Source organism: Oratosquilla oratoria, chromosome 8, assembly GCF_046742065.1.
Source record: "Oratosquilla oratoria isolate Oo_2021 chromosome 8, ASM4674206v1, whole genome shotgun sequence".
Taxonomy (NCBI): domain Eukaryota; kingdom Metazoa; phylum Arthropoda; class Malacostraca; order Stomatopoda; family Squillidae; genus Oratosquilla; species Oratosquilla oratoria.
In genome coordinates, this window is record NC_134784.1 from 336,095 (window position 1) to 355,143 (window position 19,049).

The 19,049-nt window shown below is 39.7% G+C and overlaps 1 protein-coding gene across 1 annotated transcript; it reads right to left on the minus strand.

Moving 5' to 3' along the window:
• Positions 1-148: 148 nt before the first annotated feature.
• LOC143027539 (exonuclease 1-like) lies at positions 149-18,950 on the minus strand. The gene is made up of 11 exons (XM_076188832.1): positions 18,418-18,950; positions 17,429-17,548; positions 17,185-17,339; positions 15,779-15,885; positions 15,384-15,599; positions 13,665-13,952; positions 6,904-7,084; positions 3,639-3,975; positions 2,718-3,264; positions 2,425-2,567; positions 149-273 (listed from the first exon to the last, which is right to left on the minus strand). The coding sequence occupies exons 1-11, from the start codon at positions 18,576-18,578 to the stop codon at positions 243-245; spliced, it is 2,286 nt and encodes a 761-aa protein (XP_076044947.1). The 5' UTR covers positions 18,579-18,950; the 3' UTR covers positions 149-242.
• Positions 18,951-19,049: the final 99 nt, after the last annotated feature.

The following is a 19,049-nucleotide window of genomic DNA, read 5'->3' on the forward strand; positions in this document are numbered from 1 at the left end:
TCTTGCAGTCTCAGTAAAGTTCAATTTTTCCATTACACTAATTACCCTCATTCACATGATATTCAAAAATTCTGGAACAGATATTTCCAATCTACAATTAAAGAACTCTACTTAAGTGCATTAGTACCATGTCAAATGATACAATAATACCGTGTAGTAAATTTATTGTTTACCAACTTGTAAAAGAACAAATAATCTAATCTCCATGGAAATTACTTTTACATAACAAAATTAACTTACCACTACTTTGATGACTTAATTTTCTGAACATCCCTGAAAAAGATATAAACAAATAAATAATATTTATTTCCAGTTAAACATCTTAATGGCATGCACAATATTCAATACATGAGAAATGTCTTACAATAATTTCCTATGTAAATACTGCATCTACCCCAAAGATGTTGTTGATATTCTCATCCTGCATAATATAACCCTTTGAACGCAATGTCCTCTCTTCAAGACTTTCATCACATTAAAGTTAGTTTATAGATGATCCATCCTCCAGTACAACTTGTTTCCCAACAGCCCCGGCAAATAGCACAATGAGCATGGTGCCAAGACCCTCATCATACAATCCACACTCCTCCCTACCCCACCATACAAAGTACCTCAGGTGGACCCATCACTTAGAAGACACTGAACACCCTAGCCTGACACTTGGTTTTTAGACTTGGCCCAAGATCTCTCAATTTCATCTAAATTTAGCAGAGCTGGGCGCATTCCTTGGTGCATTTAGCTTTAGTTTGGCAGCGGTTAGTGCTCCCAAACTATTAAAGCAATATACATGCCGGTTTTGTATGTGCCCTATGAAATTTTTCTTTGATATAGTATGTGGCCTACCAGACCTTTATTTCAGTATGAACCTGTCTCTTAAGCTTTAATAATTTGGGATTGCTAACTGTGGCCAAACTAAAGTGGAATGCATCGAGGAATGCACCCAGCTCTGATATTTAGTCTATCTCTAAAAACATGGAGAAATGACCACTGGAAACTGCTCCGCCCATTCTACAACATTAAGCTGGTGATGGAAACAGTCCCGCACTAACAGCAACAGGGACAACAGTATGAGGTTTATTCCTAGAAAGATCTACAAGAGGACCTTAAGACCACTGCCATCTGCTGTGGGGCAGCAGGTTTCCTGTCAGGGAAACTCAAGGTAAGAATTTATGGAAGCTTGCTGGCCAAGTGGGTTAGGTTAGGGCGTCATTACTTGTGCTGAAGGTTGAGGGAATGGTGGTTTGTATCCTGCCACTGGCAAAGTTGAACCAAGGGTATGGTTCATTAAATTCCATGCTACAAAGTCCTCTAAAAGGGGCACCGTCCTAGCCTCCCGTTAAGGGGGAGTATGTGACGTTAAACCGTATCACCATCGTCAGAAATTTAGAGATCTTTTTCACTTTTCAATATTGTTAGCATTCATGAATTCCTCTAGGCTTGCTTCATAAAAAAAAATGTCCTCAAACTTGAGTACACTTATAATCCCAAAATTACTTCTGCTTTGCATGATTTGATTACGAGTTCTATTTCTCCATCTGGTACCAATAATGGGTAGCTGCTTGCGGTAGTCCTGCACAATGGACTACAGAACTGTTCATTTTCAAAACCCACCAACCTCCTCACCGCCATCAGGAGGAGCAGTCCAGAGGGGCTGACACACAGTTTCTGGACTGGGTCCAAAATTTCTCTATCAACTTCAACTGTTTCTCATATTTTTCCACATATGAAGAGATGACAACTGTAACTACTACTCTTCTGTTACCACTATGTCAGTGATATAGAAACGGACTCACACAAACACAAGAGAGATAGTAGTTATAATTTTCTTCCCAGAGGGAGTTGTGAGTGCTGCAAGCTGTTGTATGGCCGTGTGCTTCCAGTCAGTGAAACTTGAGTCAATAATTATTATTTCTCAATCAACAACTAAAATTCAAGCACCATATGATCATGTGTGCTAATGCCTATATACATACATATACAAAAGGCTATTTCCCTCTTACAAAGGAGGTAATTAAAGTCAAAAGCCATAATTCCACTCCCATCCACCACCCCTCCCCCCTCCCTCCCTCTCATCTTGGGTCCTCATGGATGACGGGTCATCCCTACATCTCACCCACTGCCTTGGGTCCGAAGTAGTGTTGCAAGACACAGCACATCCACAGCAAGGCCACCGGCCACTTCATTTAATCAGCAACCCCCCTCAACATCCCCTCATGCAGAAATGGTGAAGATGGGGTGGAATCACTCTGGGCTGTATCAAAATATCATTCACACATAACAACTCTCTAACCCCCCATCCCCTACCCACTCCCTTTCATTCATCACAGAATCATCCATACACAGCTATTCTCCACTCACCCCTATTTGCTGATAAAGTATGTTACTATTTATATTAAAAGACTGTACAAGAGTGGCAAAACTTACCTATTAAAACCGAACATATCCCTGAGACTCAACTGCTTTCCTCCACCCTGATTCTTGAGTTTACTGCCATATCTGCGAGAAAGGCCTGGACCTCGATGTGAAACGTGCTGAAATTTCTTTCCAGGACTTGGCGCTGTCTTTACCTTAAATCACAAATTCAAATATTACAGAGGAGATCCCAAACCCCCTCTAGCTGCTTTCTATAGCATGTCTAGAACAAAGTAGCTTTATTATCCCCCATCAACATGTTCTAGTACATCTACAATTAGCTATGACAAAGGGACAAGACATACCATTACAGCGGGAGATTCTTGTGAATCTTGGTCAGATGATATCATAGAATCTGGTGTTAAACCAAAAGATTCACCATCAATGGAACCAACGTCCGAGATAATTGACTGATGGCTGCTTTGAGATGCACTCAAGTTTTCCATGGAATCACTGTGTAACAAAGTTGTGCTTGAATGGTCAAAAGAAGCATTCTCTTTAAGCTGGCTCTCTTCCCTGGTTATCGAAAGTTCAGAAGTAATAGGTTTGAAAGATTTTCTACTTGTGGGGCTGCAACTTATCTGCTGTACTTTTTCTTCACTTTTAGTCCACTTGAAAGCAAAACTCTTAGAATGTGGTCTGTCTACATTTGTATTGCAGATATTGTCAGCCAATGGAATTCTACTACAAGTTACTTCCTCTGTAACAGTTTCCTTTTTTATGCCTTCAGAACTGTTTGTACTGTCCAGATGGCCTGAGGTCTCAAATTCTTTCTTAACACTACCAGTTGTATCATCCATTTCATTGGATTTTGATACAGATATTGACACTGAACTTTTGCTTGCAAAGTACCTGAGATGATGGAAAAATAATAATAAATAAATAAACAAACAAAAATAAATAAATAAATAAATAAAATAAATAAATTATATTTATACAGAGGAATTTTCATCCCACTTTACATGAGGAAATAAATTGAGATATTGAACTCACACACTAAAAGACCTTCAATTTGTAAGGGAGTGATTAAATACAGTACTGAATTGAAGTGTTGAAAATTCTAATTACAGGGTTACAAGGTATTTGACATATTTTGACTGGTCAGTCCAGAATTGATCAAAATATGATTAATCACAAAGGGGAAAAAAAAAAGGAAAGCAATTTCAAGAAATCACACAAAGAACTACACTTGATGCAAAGCTAAAATAAATATTTGCTGAGCTTACCTGCTTTGTGTAATAACATCTGGGTTAATTTTTGTCTTCGTCATAAAGCCAAATTTTCTTAAAGCACTAAATTTATTAGCAGCAACATTATTAGCACTCTGAGTGTTTTTAGTTTTTGCAAATGGATTCCTGCTTTTTTGACTTTGAATATCTTCACCTGCTTTCTCTGCGGGACTGCTTGAAGATTCATCGGAGTTTTTATGAACATCATCTTCAGTATGTGTTGCTGAAGTCACCTCTTCTTCAAGTCCTTGTTCCTGATTCCCAGAACTTTTTAATTTCTTCTTAGAAATACCATACAATTCCTCAAGGTCTTCACCCTCATCTTCATTTTCATCTAGAAATATATTAGTACCATACAGTTAATGCATTTCTTCGAGAGTTGCAACTAAACTTTCTGTGTTTGTTTGTAAAATCTAATGTACCATGTGTTATGTAGTCAGAACTTGTTGCACTCTTGCACAATGCACAGGACAACATGTTGGTCAGGATTGTTGAGGGAAGGGTAGCACTATTTTGTATTTCTTAAAGTGTCTCAACTAAAATACATACAAATACATATACCAACAGCTTTTTCCCCTTACAAGGAGGGTAACCAAAGTCATAGGCATAGATCCATTCCCACCCATTTCATCCCCACATACTCCACTCCCATTCACCACCCCTCCCTCCTTCTTTTCTTGACTCCTCCTGGGCGATGGGTCATCCCTGTCCCTGGCCCATTGCCCTGGGTCAGAAATAATGCAGCAAAACACAGCACATCCACAGCAAAACAGCTTCATTTAATCGGCGACCCCCACTCTCTCTTTGTTCCCTCATGCAGAAAAAGAGAAGATGGGGAGAAATTCTTTTGGGCTGTGTCAAAATATCATTCACAATACTCTCTCACCTCCTATCCCCCACCTACTCCCTTTCCTGCATCACAGCATCATCCATAAACAACCATTCTCCACTCACCCCTATCTTCTGTTCTCTCCCATCCTTCCTCAACAGACATTCCTCTCTTTCCCAATGCCCCTTTTATCCCATCCACACATCTCATCCTTGGTTGTCCCCTCATGTTCACTCCTTCCACACGTTTTATTAATCCTTTTTCATTCATTCTTTTCATGTGTTCAAACCATCACAATACTCTTTCATCAACTCTATCTTCCAACTCCCTTTCCACCCCGCTCTCCTCCTCACCTCGTTTTTCACTCTATCCTGCCTAGTAACCCCTACCATACTTCTCAGGCATTTCATCTCAAATACATTTAAACTCATTCTTCCTCTTATGTTCTATGTTTCTGCCCCATACAGTACTGTTGGCACAATCATCCCTTCATACAATCCCCTATTAGCATTCATTTCGAAATGTCTATTTCTCATTACACATAGTAATCTTCTCTAAATCTACATTCTACCTCCACCACCACTCCTTCATTTCCCACCATATTTGCACTCAAGTATCTGAAGCTATCCACTTCCTCCAGTCTCTCTCTCCCTTTATACTCACTTCCAATTGGCTGCCATCCTCTACCCTTGTACATCTCATTACATTACTTTTACCCATTTATCTTCAACTTCCTTCTTTTGCATACCTTCCCAAACTCCGTCACTAACTTCTTTAATCCATCCTCTGATCCTGCTACAAGTGCAGTGTCGTCAGCAAACAACTGGCTCACTTCCCATTTTATTCCACTTTCTTTAACCATCTCCAATTCCCGGCCCATTACCCTTGCCTTTACCTCTCATACCACCCCATTCATGCATAAATTGAATGGCCATGGCAACACGACACATTCCTGGTACATACAGATTTCACACTGAAGCTATAAAAAATGGAATTTAAGGATTTTTATAAAAAAAATTGTGTTATGACGCTTGTGGTGAGAGGGAGGAAGGGATGGTATATACCAATTGGTATGTAGTTACTTTACTCAGTAATTTAATAAACTTTTTGCTCTATGATAGTGTAAATCATATAATCTACAATTATACCATTTATTCTTTGTAGCCTACTTGTATTTCTATTTTTCTTACCTTTTTGAGTACGCTCAAATAATCTACCTACAATCTCCACAGATTATTGACAGATTCACATTGCATGAAAATAGTCTCGTGTAAGAAGGATAGAAAATTAATATTTTCTCATCATAAATCAAATTATGAATATGTTGGAAGGAGGAGGAGAAAGTGGAAGAGGAAGAGGATGAGGAGAGAAGGAGTCAGCAACTATCATCCCTCATTCCTTCACACCATGAGCGTCATGATGCAAAATACTTTTAAAAATCCTTAATTTGAATTTTTATTGCTTTCTATGTGAAATCTGAATGCACCATCATGTTCAGGAGTTGTCTATCTAGGAGAATGCATGTTTTATTTTGAACTTTTTATCATAATTACTATAAACATTGATTACAAGTAAAGATGTGTATAAATTGATCATTTTTTTTCTTCGACTTCAACTACACATAATTACTTAGTTTCTTATCCAATTGAGTTTTCAAAGTTTTGCTGTAGTTGTAGAATAACTGTTCTTTCTAATGATTGAAACCAAATTTTCCTATTTTATGAACAAAGTGGAGAAATATAATATTTTCTGAAGGAGGTGAGGAATTTGCATGTCACTGGTACCTGTGTGGAGCAGGAGTCTGCAGTGCTACCAACTGTGCCAAGCTGCATGGCAGAAATAGAGTGTAACTTCTTATTGAAATGGAGTATAATTTTGACAAACTCAAACATTTCATGGTGATTTTGATTTGGTCTAATGTCACAAACTTTCACTCTGAAAGGGGTGACAATGGTGTCTCCTTACGGGGGACTTTTTGAAGCAGTGAATTTAATGTGGTATACTCTCACTACAAACTCACTACCAGGGAGGCTCAAACCACCTCCACTAAAGACCTTTCACCCTATCCAGCTATCCTAATACCAACACAGAACTGGTCTAGCCACAGAAATAAATTGCCCCAGGTGCAACTCAATCACAGAAGGCACAGAACACCTCATCCTGTACTACCCTACCCTTGCCTTACCCAGACAATAAAACAACAACACTTTTCCCAGTGGCATGTGGACCAATCTGGTGGCTGTTATCAGCTACCTGGGAGCCATGGGTGGACCCACAAGATACCTGGGGTAATAGAATGATTGATACCATCCACTGTACTAAATTACAACAAATAATTATCAATATACACACATTTACATTCAATTCTGCAAACATATTCAATCATACAAAAATGTAGACAATAACATAACTATCAAACCTAATGAACATTACCTGCCACAGATTTTCGCTTTGCTGGTTTTATATCCATAGTAGTCTTCTTGCCAAATGTGCTATGAAGCTGTGGCACTGCCGGGTACGAAGGACGAGGAGTGGACTCGGAATCCTTTGACCAAATACTAGGGTATTTATGGACACCACTTCTCTCCCAGCTCGATGATTTGACCGAACATGGCTGTAAAATCCACACATATGTATATACACACATATGCCAAAGGTAACTTTCCCCTTTATAATATGGATATACTCACTTTTCATCCATCCCATACCCATCCACTGCCCCTTGCAGACAATGGTTATCCTTTGTCCCCTACCACTGCCTGGATCAGAGGTTGTGATGAAAAAATCACATTTTTTATTAATTTCTTTTTTTCATCACGTCCAAATTTGTTCAGATATTAAATATTTAGTATATAAAAACAGGTGCAAGTATGTTATCCCTCCACATATGTGCATTTATACTATTTAAAGAGGCATTAGACAGAGTATAAAAATAAACAAGTAATTGACCATATGTCAGATGCTGCAAGCCTGCAACAAGTGTAGATACTGTATATGGGCTAGTATGGCTATTGGCTGGCTACCTTACAAAATTTACCTTTTATCTTAGCATACTATTCAAAGATTAAACACTCCAATTTCCCATAGTGACACTGGACGTTGCCTAAACACAGATCCGCCACTTGGACAGTGGAAAAGGGGTTAACATAGTAATGGGGGGAAACTGATGTACTCCCCACCACCCATCAAGGCTCAGAGCTTACTTTCTACCTGACTTTTTGCTCGCTATCCCTTAACTTTATCCTACAATCATACATAACATAATTGGATCACAAGCCCTCTGCTGAATAGATAAACAAAAATAATTGATTTAATAATAGGGTTATAACATAACTTATAAGTATACGAGTTAGTTTTGGTTAATTTGTCACTGCACTCAACACCACTCACAGCTTGAAGCTGGTTGTTTGTCTACCATCAACCACTACGTGAATGGATTCCTGCATTCTCTCTTTCTCTCTCTCTCTGCAACGTATATTAATTGTACAGTATTACGTGTCAAATAAGAGTGATATATGTCATTAGTAAGCCAAGAAAAATGTGTCATCTGCTACACCATTTTGAGTATTTCGCTATGTCACATTTTTAAGGTCGTTACTATCTAGGAAAAAAAAAAAAAAAAAAAGTATATGAACAGTCACAAAAATGTAATAAAAAAGATTACTGGGCGAGTTGCTATTCTTGTCCGAAACATTTTTAAAACTGTGCCAAAACTAAGTGGGGCAACTGTATATATGTATACCAAGGCTTTTTCCCCCTTACAAGGGAGGTAGCCAAAAAGGAAAAGGCATGAAATCATTCCCACCCATTCCATCCCTGAATACACTCCACACCCCTCCACCCTCCCTCTTATCTTAGCACGTCCTGGATGACGGGTCATCCCTGCACCTTGTCCACTGCCCTGGATCAGAAGCAGTGTCGCAAGACACAGCAAGGCCGCTTCATTAAATCGGCAACCCCCCCTCTCCGTCCCCCCATGCATAAAAGGAGAAGACGGGGAGAAATCCCTTCGGGCTGCGTCAAATTTTGCTAACACATACTACCTCACCCCCCATTCCACCTCATGCATCACAACATCATCCATATACAACCATTTTCCATTCACCCATGTCTTCTGTCCTCTCTTGTCCTTCCTCAACAGACATTCCCCTCTTCCCCAAAGCCCCCTTCACCCCATCCATCCACCTCATCCTAGGACGTCCCTTCATGTTCACTCCGTCCACATCTGCCTTCCATACCTCTTTTACTAGTCTTTCTTCACTCATTCTTTCCATGTGTCCAAACCATACTAATACTCTTTCATCAACCCTACCTCCCAACTCCCTTTCCACCCCTGTTCTCCTCCTCACCTCCTCATTTCTCACTCTATCTAGCCTAGTAACCCCCATCATACTTCTCAGAAATCTCATCTCGAACAAATTCAAACTCCTCTCTTATGTTCCATGTTTCTGCCCCATACAGTGCTGTTGGCACAATCACTCCTTCATACAGTCTCCTCTTAGCATCCATTCCCAAATGTCTATTCCTCATTACACTTTTTAATCCACCAAGGCATTTACTCGCTTCTCTCAATCTACATTCTACCTCCACCTTTTCCTGCCACATTTGCACCCAAGTATCTAAAACTATCCACTTCCTCCAGTCGCTCTCCCTTAATGCTCACTTCCAATCTACTGCCACTTTCACCCCTTGTACATCTCATCACCTTACTTTTACCCACATTTATCATCAGCGTTCTTCTATTACACACTCTACCAAACTGTCACCAACTTCCTCAATCCCTCCTCTGATCCTGCCACAAGCGCAGTGTCGTCCGCAAACAACAGCTGGCTAACCTCCCACTTTTCTCCATTTTCTTTAACCATCTCCAATCCCTGACCCATTACCCTTGCATTTACCTCTCGCACTACCCCATCCATGTATAAGTTGAACAGCCAGGGTGACATAACGCATCCTTGACGAAGTCCCACCTTTACCTCAAACCACTCACTCTCTCCATTTCCAATTCTGACAAAAGGTCTACCACCCTCACAAAAACTCTTGACTGCTCCTAGGAGCTTTCCTCCTATCCCGTAAATCCGCAAAACCTCCCACAGTGCCTTTCTGTCTACCCTGTTGTAAGCCTTTTCCAGATCCATAAAAGCCCAAAAAACATCCTTCCCCTTTCCTATAGCTTTCTCACATATCTGTCTTACCACAAAAATCTGATCTACACAACCTCTACCCATCCTAAATCCACACTGTTCCTCACCAATTACTCCCTCTGTTCCTCTCCTAATCCTCTCAATCAAGATCCTCACATAAGCCTTCCCAACTACACTTAACAAGCTAATCCCTCTGAAACTACATTCACACTTGTCTCCTTTTTCCTTGTAAAGTGGAACTATACAGGCACTCATCCAGTCCTCCGGCACTCTACCCTCTCTCCAGCAAACATTAAATAACCTCACCAGCCAGTCCACCATCACTGTACCTCCTTTTTTTTTTTTTAGAGAGATTCTTCATGGCATCCATCCAGAACAGGTGCCTTACCTGCTTTCATCATCTTAACAACTGCCTTCACTTCATCCTTCCTTATTTCTCCTCCATTTTCCTCACTCATCAGGGTCATTTTCTTAGCATTTCCCACTGCAGCTATCTTTCCCTCCCTATCCTCCTTCACATTTAGCAACTCCCTAAAACATTCTGCCCATCTTTCCTTACTGCCTTCTCTTCCATTACCATCTCTCCATCTGCACCTTTTACCTTTTCTTCTCTACTTGATTTGCCTCCTCTTCCTCTCTTAATTTCTTTCCAAAAAATCTTTTTATTACTTTCAAAATTTTCTGTCATACTCTTACCACACTTCACATCTGCTCTCCTCTTTGCCTCCTTTACCTTGTGCCTTATTTCTCTTTTCTTTTCTTTGTACCTCTCATATGACTCCCTCGTCCTATTTTGTAACCAATCTGTGAAAGCTCGCTTCTTCTCTTCTACAACCTTCTTTGTTTCCTCATCCCACCATTCACTACCTTTCCTTCTATTTCCTCCTGTCCTTCTTGTTCCACACACCATCTTTGCACACTTTGTGACTCCCTCCTTGAACCATCCCCATTCCTCCTCCACACCTAGCTCTATCCTTCACTCCCTCCCACTCCTCTCTTAGCTTCTTCTTGTACTCCTTCTCCTTTAAAGAGTTCACTCTAAGCACCTTCCTACCTTTTGTCCCTTTCCTCTTTCTCCATCTATCCTCCATTCTCAACTTACTTTCCACCAAAAAATTATCTGATATTCCCCCACCTTCTCCCCTTAGTACATGTACATCCTTAACTCTTCCTATCATTATCCTATTTACCACTACGTAATCCATTAACGCTCTATCTACCACCCTTCCCTCCACCACCCTCTCCCATGTGTACTTATGCTTGACTTTTTTCCGAAACACTGTATTTGCTATCATCAACTCTCTGGACACATTTCCACCATCAACTCTCCACTACGATTCTTTCCTGGAACACATTTCCCAACCACTCCATCAATTGGATCATTTCCTACCCTAGCATTAAGGTCTCCCAGTAATATTACATTGACGTTCCTCCTTAATCCCTCTATGCACTCATTTAAATCTATCCAAAAAGCCTCCCTTTCTTCTACACTCTTCTCACTGCCAGGCCCATATGCACTTACAAAAACTCACATCTCCTATCCCAGTTTCACCTTCATCCACATTATCCTTGATATTCTAACATAGAAAAATAATTGTAATATGGTTCTTTTCCTTGCTGAATTATTTTAAAACAAAATATAAAAAAAAACTAAACTATCCATGTTTTTTTTTGGTCAAGGTAAAAAAAAAAAAAAAAAAAAAAAAAAACAATAATAATAATAATAAACAGCACGTTTTTTGAGTTGCATCTCAAGTCAGAGGTAATGCAAAAATGCAATATTCATGACAACATATAATTTCCTGAGAAAGGAAAAAATAAAGATGAACAAAAAAAGAAATACATGCATACATAAAGGCATAAAAACCATTCCCACCCATTCCATCCCCACATACTCCATTCCCACTCACCCCCCTCCCTCCCTCTTATCTTGACTCCTCCTGGATGATGTACCATCCTTGCATCTTGCCCACTGCCTTGGATCAGAAACAATGCAGCAAGACACAGTACATCCACAGCAAGGCCACTTCATTTAATTGGTGACCCTCCCCTCTCTGTACCCTTATACAGAAAAGGAGATGGGGAGAAATTCCTTTGAATTGTGTCAATACATCATTCACACATAATACCTCACCCCCCCTATCCACTCCCTTTCATGCATCACATCATCCATACACAACCATTCTCCATTCACCCCTATCTTCTACCTTCTCCCGTCCTTCCTCAATAGACATTCCCCTCTTTCCCAATGCTCCTTTTACCCCATCCATCCAATTCTCAGTTGCCCCCTCACATTCACTCCCTCCACCTCTGCTTTCTACATCTCTTTTATTAATCTTTCTTCACTCGTTCTTTCCATGTGTCCAAACCATCCTAATACTCTTTCATCAACCTTATTTCCCAACTCCCTTTACAACCCCCCTCTCTTCATCACCTCATTTCTCACTCTATCCAGCCTAGTAACCCCTACCATACTTCTCAGGGATTTCATTTCAAACACATTTAAGGTCTTCCTCTCTTATGTTCCATAACAATAATGATAATAATTGTGGCAGAGCTTCATTGACTGGAAACCCACAGCCTCACTGTAGCTGGCACTGGTCCTTGGACTATCACATCCATCTCTCGGAGAAGAGCCTTTGAACATATATCTTCACTGTTTTAGTGTAAGACAGTTTCTACATCACTGGCTGAAAGTTGTGGGGGAAGGGAGGAGTTGCCAGTTATCAGTTTTCCTTATGTGAAAAGGTGGAGGAAATACAGATGAAGATGACGGAAAACTATCTTCTTTCTGGTTCAAAAATCAAGTGTCAGACCCTTGGGACTGTGCTTCCAGATGGAGGAAAGATTACTGACAGGTTCTGAATATGGGTGACAGAGACAACTGACGTCCATCTCACATGCCCACTTCATGCAAGTACCCATTCCAGAGACCTCTTTCTTTTACAAAACTAAATGAAAAAAAATCATACATACACATACCAAAGGCTTTTTTCCCCCCTTACATGGGAGGTAGAAAAGAGAGACCACTCCATCCATTCCATCCCCTACATAGTCTACTTCCCTCCACCCTCTTATCTTGGCACCTCCTGGATGACAGGTCATCCCCGCATCTTGTCCACTGCCTTGGGTCAGTAGTGTCACAAAACACAGCACATCCACAGTAAGGCCACTTCTTTAAATCGATGACCCCACCTCTGTCCCCTCATGCAGAAAAGGAGAAAATGGGGAGAAATCCCTTTGGGCTCCATCAAATTATTTCTCAAACATACTCCCTCACTCCCCATCCCCCACCCGCTCCCCCTCATGCATTACAGCATCATCCGTACACAACCCTTCTCCATTCACACCTATCTTCTGTCCTCTCCTGTCCTTCCTCAACAGACATTCTCCTCTTTCCCAATGCCCCCTTTTACCCCATCCATCCATCTCATCCTAGGATGCCCCCTCATGTTCACTCCTTCCACACCTCTTTTACTAATTTTTCTTCACTCATTCTTTCCATGTGTGCAAACCATCCTAATATTCTTTCGTCAACCCTATCTCCTAACTCCCTTTCCACCCCTGTTCTCCTCCTCACCTCCTCATTTCTCACTCTATCTAGCCTAGTAACCCCTATCATACTTCTCACGCATTTCATCTCAAACACATTCAAACTGCTTCTCTCTTATGCCCCATACAGTGCTGTCAGCACAATCACAATAATTATCCAACTATATACCAATGTCATATTTTTCCCCTTATCAGGGAGGTAGCCCAGTCTCTTTCTGTCTACAAAACTGAAAAATAAATAAATTACAATATCTATTTACTGTATGTGGGGATGGAATGGGTGTGAGTGGATTTGATGCCTTTGATTTTTGGCTACCTCCCTTGTAAGTGGGAAAAAGCCATTGGTATATGTATTTACCATGGTTTTTTTCCCCTTATAAGGGAGGTAGCAAAGTCTCTTTTTGGTCTACAAAACTATGTAAAAATAAAAATAACAATTACATTAATAAAAACCTTATGGGCTTATAGACCAGTACAAACTGGCAATGCTAGACTTACCTCAGAGGCATCAAGGTTGAAGTTGTCCACTAGTTTTCCTGTTTCAACGTCAACATTACCACATGCCACTTGAAGTGCTCTTGCATGACCAATAAATTCTCCAGCATATGGGTAGTCCTCATGTGATTTACCTTCCTCATATGGTGACAAGGGCACTAAATTTCTTGTCCTTGGGTCAAACACTAACTGATACAAGAACGTGTTTACTGCTCGCAGGAACCCATTTCGATAATCAACATTAACTTCAAGACTGGGCATATTCAAATATGTTGGTAATTTTGACAAAGCCTGGAAATGAAATATATTCACAGTAAGTAAATGCATACATATATATACATATCAAAAGGCCTTTCCCCCCTTTATAAGTGGGGTGGATGAGTCAAAGTACCTCACACCCTATGCTCAACACTACAACACAATATACAATCTATAAGGGATTTGTGGGAAAACCCTGTTTCAGCTGTGGCTTTCCTCAGGAATATGGGACTGCTTGGCCATACAGTTAAGGGACAACAACAATAACAATACCCATTCACCACCTTTCCTATCTTAACCCCTCATGAATGAAGGCTCGCCCTTTCCCCTCCACCTCACTCAAGTCAAAGGCTATAAAGTGAGAGAGTACTTACCAAGATCCCTGAGAGCTGCAGCTGGTTTATCCTGACTGCTTATTACATGGCAACCCTCATTCACTGAAGATAACACATAGAGCAGACAAGAATAACCATCCCTTCAAGCTGCATTATTTCATCTCCCTTTTACAACCACTATTTATTCATTCCTGTCTTCTGCATGTGTTTATTCCTTGCATGACAAACATCATCTCTCTTACAATAACCACTTCACCCTGTCCCTCCACCTTTTTCTTAGTCTTCATCTGAAGTTCACTCCATTTATCTCTGCTGTTCACTATGTTTTTGCTAGTCTTTCCATATGCCCAAACCATCTCAGTACTCTTTGATCCACCCTATCTGACAGTTCTCTACCTTACCTCCACACCTCTTACTCTGTCCATACTCATAACACCTACCATACTTCTGAATTATATTTATTTTCTGTCTCCTTACAAGTGTCCACACCAAAGTGTCATGGGTCATGGGCACAAACGCTCCACCACACAAACTTCTCTTTAAGGTCTTCCCCAGATATCTAATTCCCATGACACTTTTCATTCATCCCCACAAAACATCTATTTCCTCCTTTACTCACCCACACCCACTGCCAGACAACCCTAAATACTCATGTATTCTACTCTATCTCAAACATCAGTGAAATATAACACTTCACTACAATCCATATGGATTCTCCTAATTGATGAAAGCCCAAAAGACATCCATACCTTTAGCCAAAATCTTTTTGTAAGATCTTCATCCACACACCTTCCTATTCAAAACTTGCAATGCTCTTCCACAATTACTCACTTTGTTACCCTCCTAATCCACTCTAAAACAGCCTCCCATACACATAAATGACAATACTTAACACACCAATTCCTCTAAAATTACTACTTTTATTTATCCCTTTTCAGGAAAAATAAAGAGATGTGTGATGAAAGTGAGTCGGATAAAAATGTTCCTCTTCCATGCCTAAGTACCTCACTTTACACACAAAAAAAAAAAAAAACATATATATATATAAACAAATAAATATATAAATAAATAAATAAAAATAATAAATCAAGATGCCAATTCTAAAGAGAAATTTCCTACTAGAACTTACACTGTACACATCTGGATTGTTGGTTAATGAAAAAAACTTTGCAGCTTTTCCAAGACCAATACCATGTAAAGAAGGAAGGTAGTCACAGCCTGACAAGATACACATATTTCGGAATTTGTCGAAGCTAAACTTGTCTCTTGCCATATTCATGGCAACATGAAGTTTTTCTTTTTCCACCATGATCCCTTTTCCATTGCTATCCAACTTGAAAACCATCTGAAATGAAAGAAAAATGATCATAAATACATTATCAGAGGTAAGTCCCCAGATAAGATCACTTTTGGATCTTTTCTACATGTAACGGTAAAATTTAATAACAAAAAAGCACATCACCATTTCAGCTCACAAGGCAAAAATAAATAAAAAAGTTGACAAATCATGAACAATTAACTTACCCTATCACAGCCAAAGAGTACAAGATCCGAGTCTTCTGTGAGAACTAACTGTGCTATTCCTGATCGATTCAAGTAAGCCAGTTGTGCATCAGCTTCATAGGGTGCAACTGCAAAACAAAAATTTTGCTCTATTTGAACTGTAGCTTTATGTTTCATCATTTGAGTATTCCTTCAGTCACATGTTTGACTTGACTCTGTAAATGCTTACTTAAACCTTAAAAGTATCCTGACATTACCATCTGTGCTTGTGGCAGGGACTTAGGAGGGATTAAGGAGTTAAGTATGGAATTTGGGAGGGTATGCATAAGGAGAAATGTAGAAAGGGAGAGAATGGCAGCAAATTGGACATAAGTTTTAAAGGAGAGAGGCTGTAGGGAGTGGATAGCTTTAGGTATTTGGGTCACATGTGACAGGAAAGGTAGGATTGGAGGTAGAAGTAAATTGTAGACAGAGGGAAGTAAGTAAATGCCTTGGGGAATTAAACAGTGTCATGAGAAATAGGTATTTGTAAATGGATTCCAAGAGGAGACTATATGAAGGAGTGATTGTGCTGATGGCACTGCATGGGGCAGAGACCTGGAATTAAAGAGAGACAGAGGAAGAGCTTAAATGTATTTTAGATGAAATGTCTGAGAAGTATGGTAGGGGTTACAAGGTTGGACAGTGAGAAACAAGGTGAGGAGGAGAGCAAGGGTGGAAAAAGAGATGGCACATAGAGCTGATGAAAAAGTATTGGGATGGTTTGGACACATGGAAAGAATGCATGAAGAAAGATTAGTAAAAGAGGAGTGAAAGGCAGAGGTAGATGGAGAGAACATGAGGGGATCACTGAGGACAACATGGATGGATAGGGTAAATGGGGCATTGAGCAAGGAAGGGAGAAAGTAGGAGATAAGGGTGAGTGAAGAATGGCTGTGAATATATGATACTGTGATTCAAGGAACGGAGGGGGTGAAGGATGGGGCGGGGTAGGGAGTGGTTATATATGAATGATATTTTGACACAGCCCAAAGATGATTTCTCCCCGTCTTCTCTTTTTCCTGCATGAGGGGATGGAGAGGAGGGGTTGCCAATTAAGTGAAGAATCCTTGCTGTGGATGTGCTGTGTCTTACTGCGTTACTTCTGACCCTAGGCAGTGGGCAGGATACAGGGATGACCTGTCATCCACGAGGAGCTAAGATGAGAGGGAGGAGAGGGTGGTGGATGGGAGTGGGTACTTGGCTTTTGACTTGGCAAACTCCCTTCTAAGGGAGGAAAAACCATTAATATCAAGATAGATACTACCATCACTAAGTGTAATAATGATTATTCTATTGATAATATGTACAGTACGTCTTGCATATGTTTCTTCAAAGTCAACAGATTCTGTGGTGATAAAGTTAAAAACAATACGACCAACAATTACCTATTGTGTCAATCCCTTTTGCTCTACAAGCAACTATCACGTCCTTGGCCATGTCAGAAGTGATATTGATGCATCGCTGGTAACATTCTCTCGCTTCCCGAAGTTTACCTTCTCGCAGGAATTCCTTGGCTTTCTTCCTGTTCTTCTCACGATTCCTAACATGATATGTTTATTTTAATACAGAATAATGTTATAGGTAAGCTGTATCTGTAATCATGTCTTTAAACAAAAGAAATTCACTTACTCTCTTCTTTTAGTTTCAGTTATTGCTTTGGATGGTAAATGACAACCATCAAACACCATTACTGGCTTAATGTCCAAGGATAGTAGAAGGTTCACAAGCTTCATGACATACACCACATATCTGAAAATAAAGTAAAATATACTAGATGTTGGCAAAAGTTTACACAATGTGCCTTTTTTGAGTGATTACTCTATATTCTTGAGTATAAGTTAATCCTGTGTAAAGGTTAACCCTTGATATTTGGTGAAGAAATAGGTGATTTATACGACTCGTGTATAAGCCAGCCCAAGTTTCTGAGGGTAATGGAGGAAAAAAGAGGAGAAAAAAAAAAAAAATCAATGACATCAACCCCAATGAAGCTTTGAAATTATTCATGGAAAATCCACATTTGAGTGGGTCTAACCCACTCAAAGTATCTTTCTTTGTTCTGAGGGTTTTGTATAATACAAACGGCTATCTCAGGTTAATAGTTGAGGTTATAGTTTTTCATCTGACCTCTAGGAATATGATTCTTACAAGCTTTCAGTATAGTCATTACAATATAGACAAAACTTCAATATGAAAATACTACTTTTAAGAAAGTGGTGGTTGTGTGACAACTTCACACACACACAGCAGTAATGATTAAAACGGTGAATTATTTCAAAGCTCAAATAACACACTAATCTGGTATGTAGGGAGGTCATTATGTGAGAGCTTAGGTCTATTGCTCTGATTCTGAACTAGACAATAACTGTTTTTAGCAATGAAATGGCCTTGGTAAGCTAAAAGGTTTTCGTTTCAAATTGATGGAATCAAACAAAACCGCAGCATTGAAATAAAAATTATGATAAGTATGGACAAATATAAATTTACAAAACTGCTAAACCAATATTTCAAAACTTACTGATTTTACCATGTATACGTTGGTAAACCTTAATACGAGTCAACTATATAACCCTAGGGGTACGTGTACTGTTGGCCTGTAGTCAAGTTGGATGTCACCTTACCCATCTGTCTTCTCCCCTCGTACAAGCTTGTCGGCACATGAGAATGCTCCTTTATGCAGCCAACAGTAGACATCTACGGCTGCAATGCATCCTTTGAAATCCTTCAAATGAACTTCACGCGATGCTTTCTTCAAAAACGGCAATAATCCCTGAATTCCCATTGTTATTATCAAATGGAGAATTACCGGGAAGTTACATATCAATTCAGCGACAACTGTGGACGTTCGGCGATATCCTGATTAACGCACCGTTTTCACACTGACATTCATACCAATAAATGAACATAATACAACACCAACTTCTTGCAAGATAAATACATTCTTTACTACAATCACGGCAGTGACCCCAAATATCAATATATACTTCGCGGCAAGAAGTGGTTTTAATCTTTACCATCGGTATACCGCTAATCTAATATTAAAAGTGCTAGAAAAAATGAATGATTTGTTGATTGAACCCCATATATTGCATGTGCTTAATTGTAAAATACAGTACTGGAACTACATTCCTAATATATTCTCTGTCTCCCTGTATCACTTTGCATTAAATTTATTCGTCCACCGGGATTCTTTGTTCTACCCTATTCCATAATCAAGAACTAAAAATTGTAAACGCTAAACATGAACGTTGAA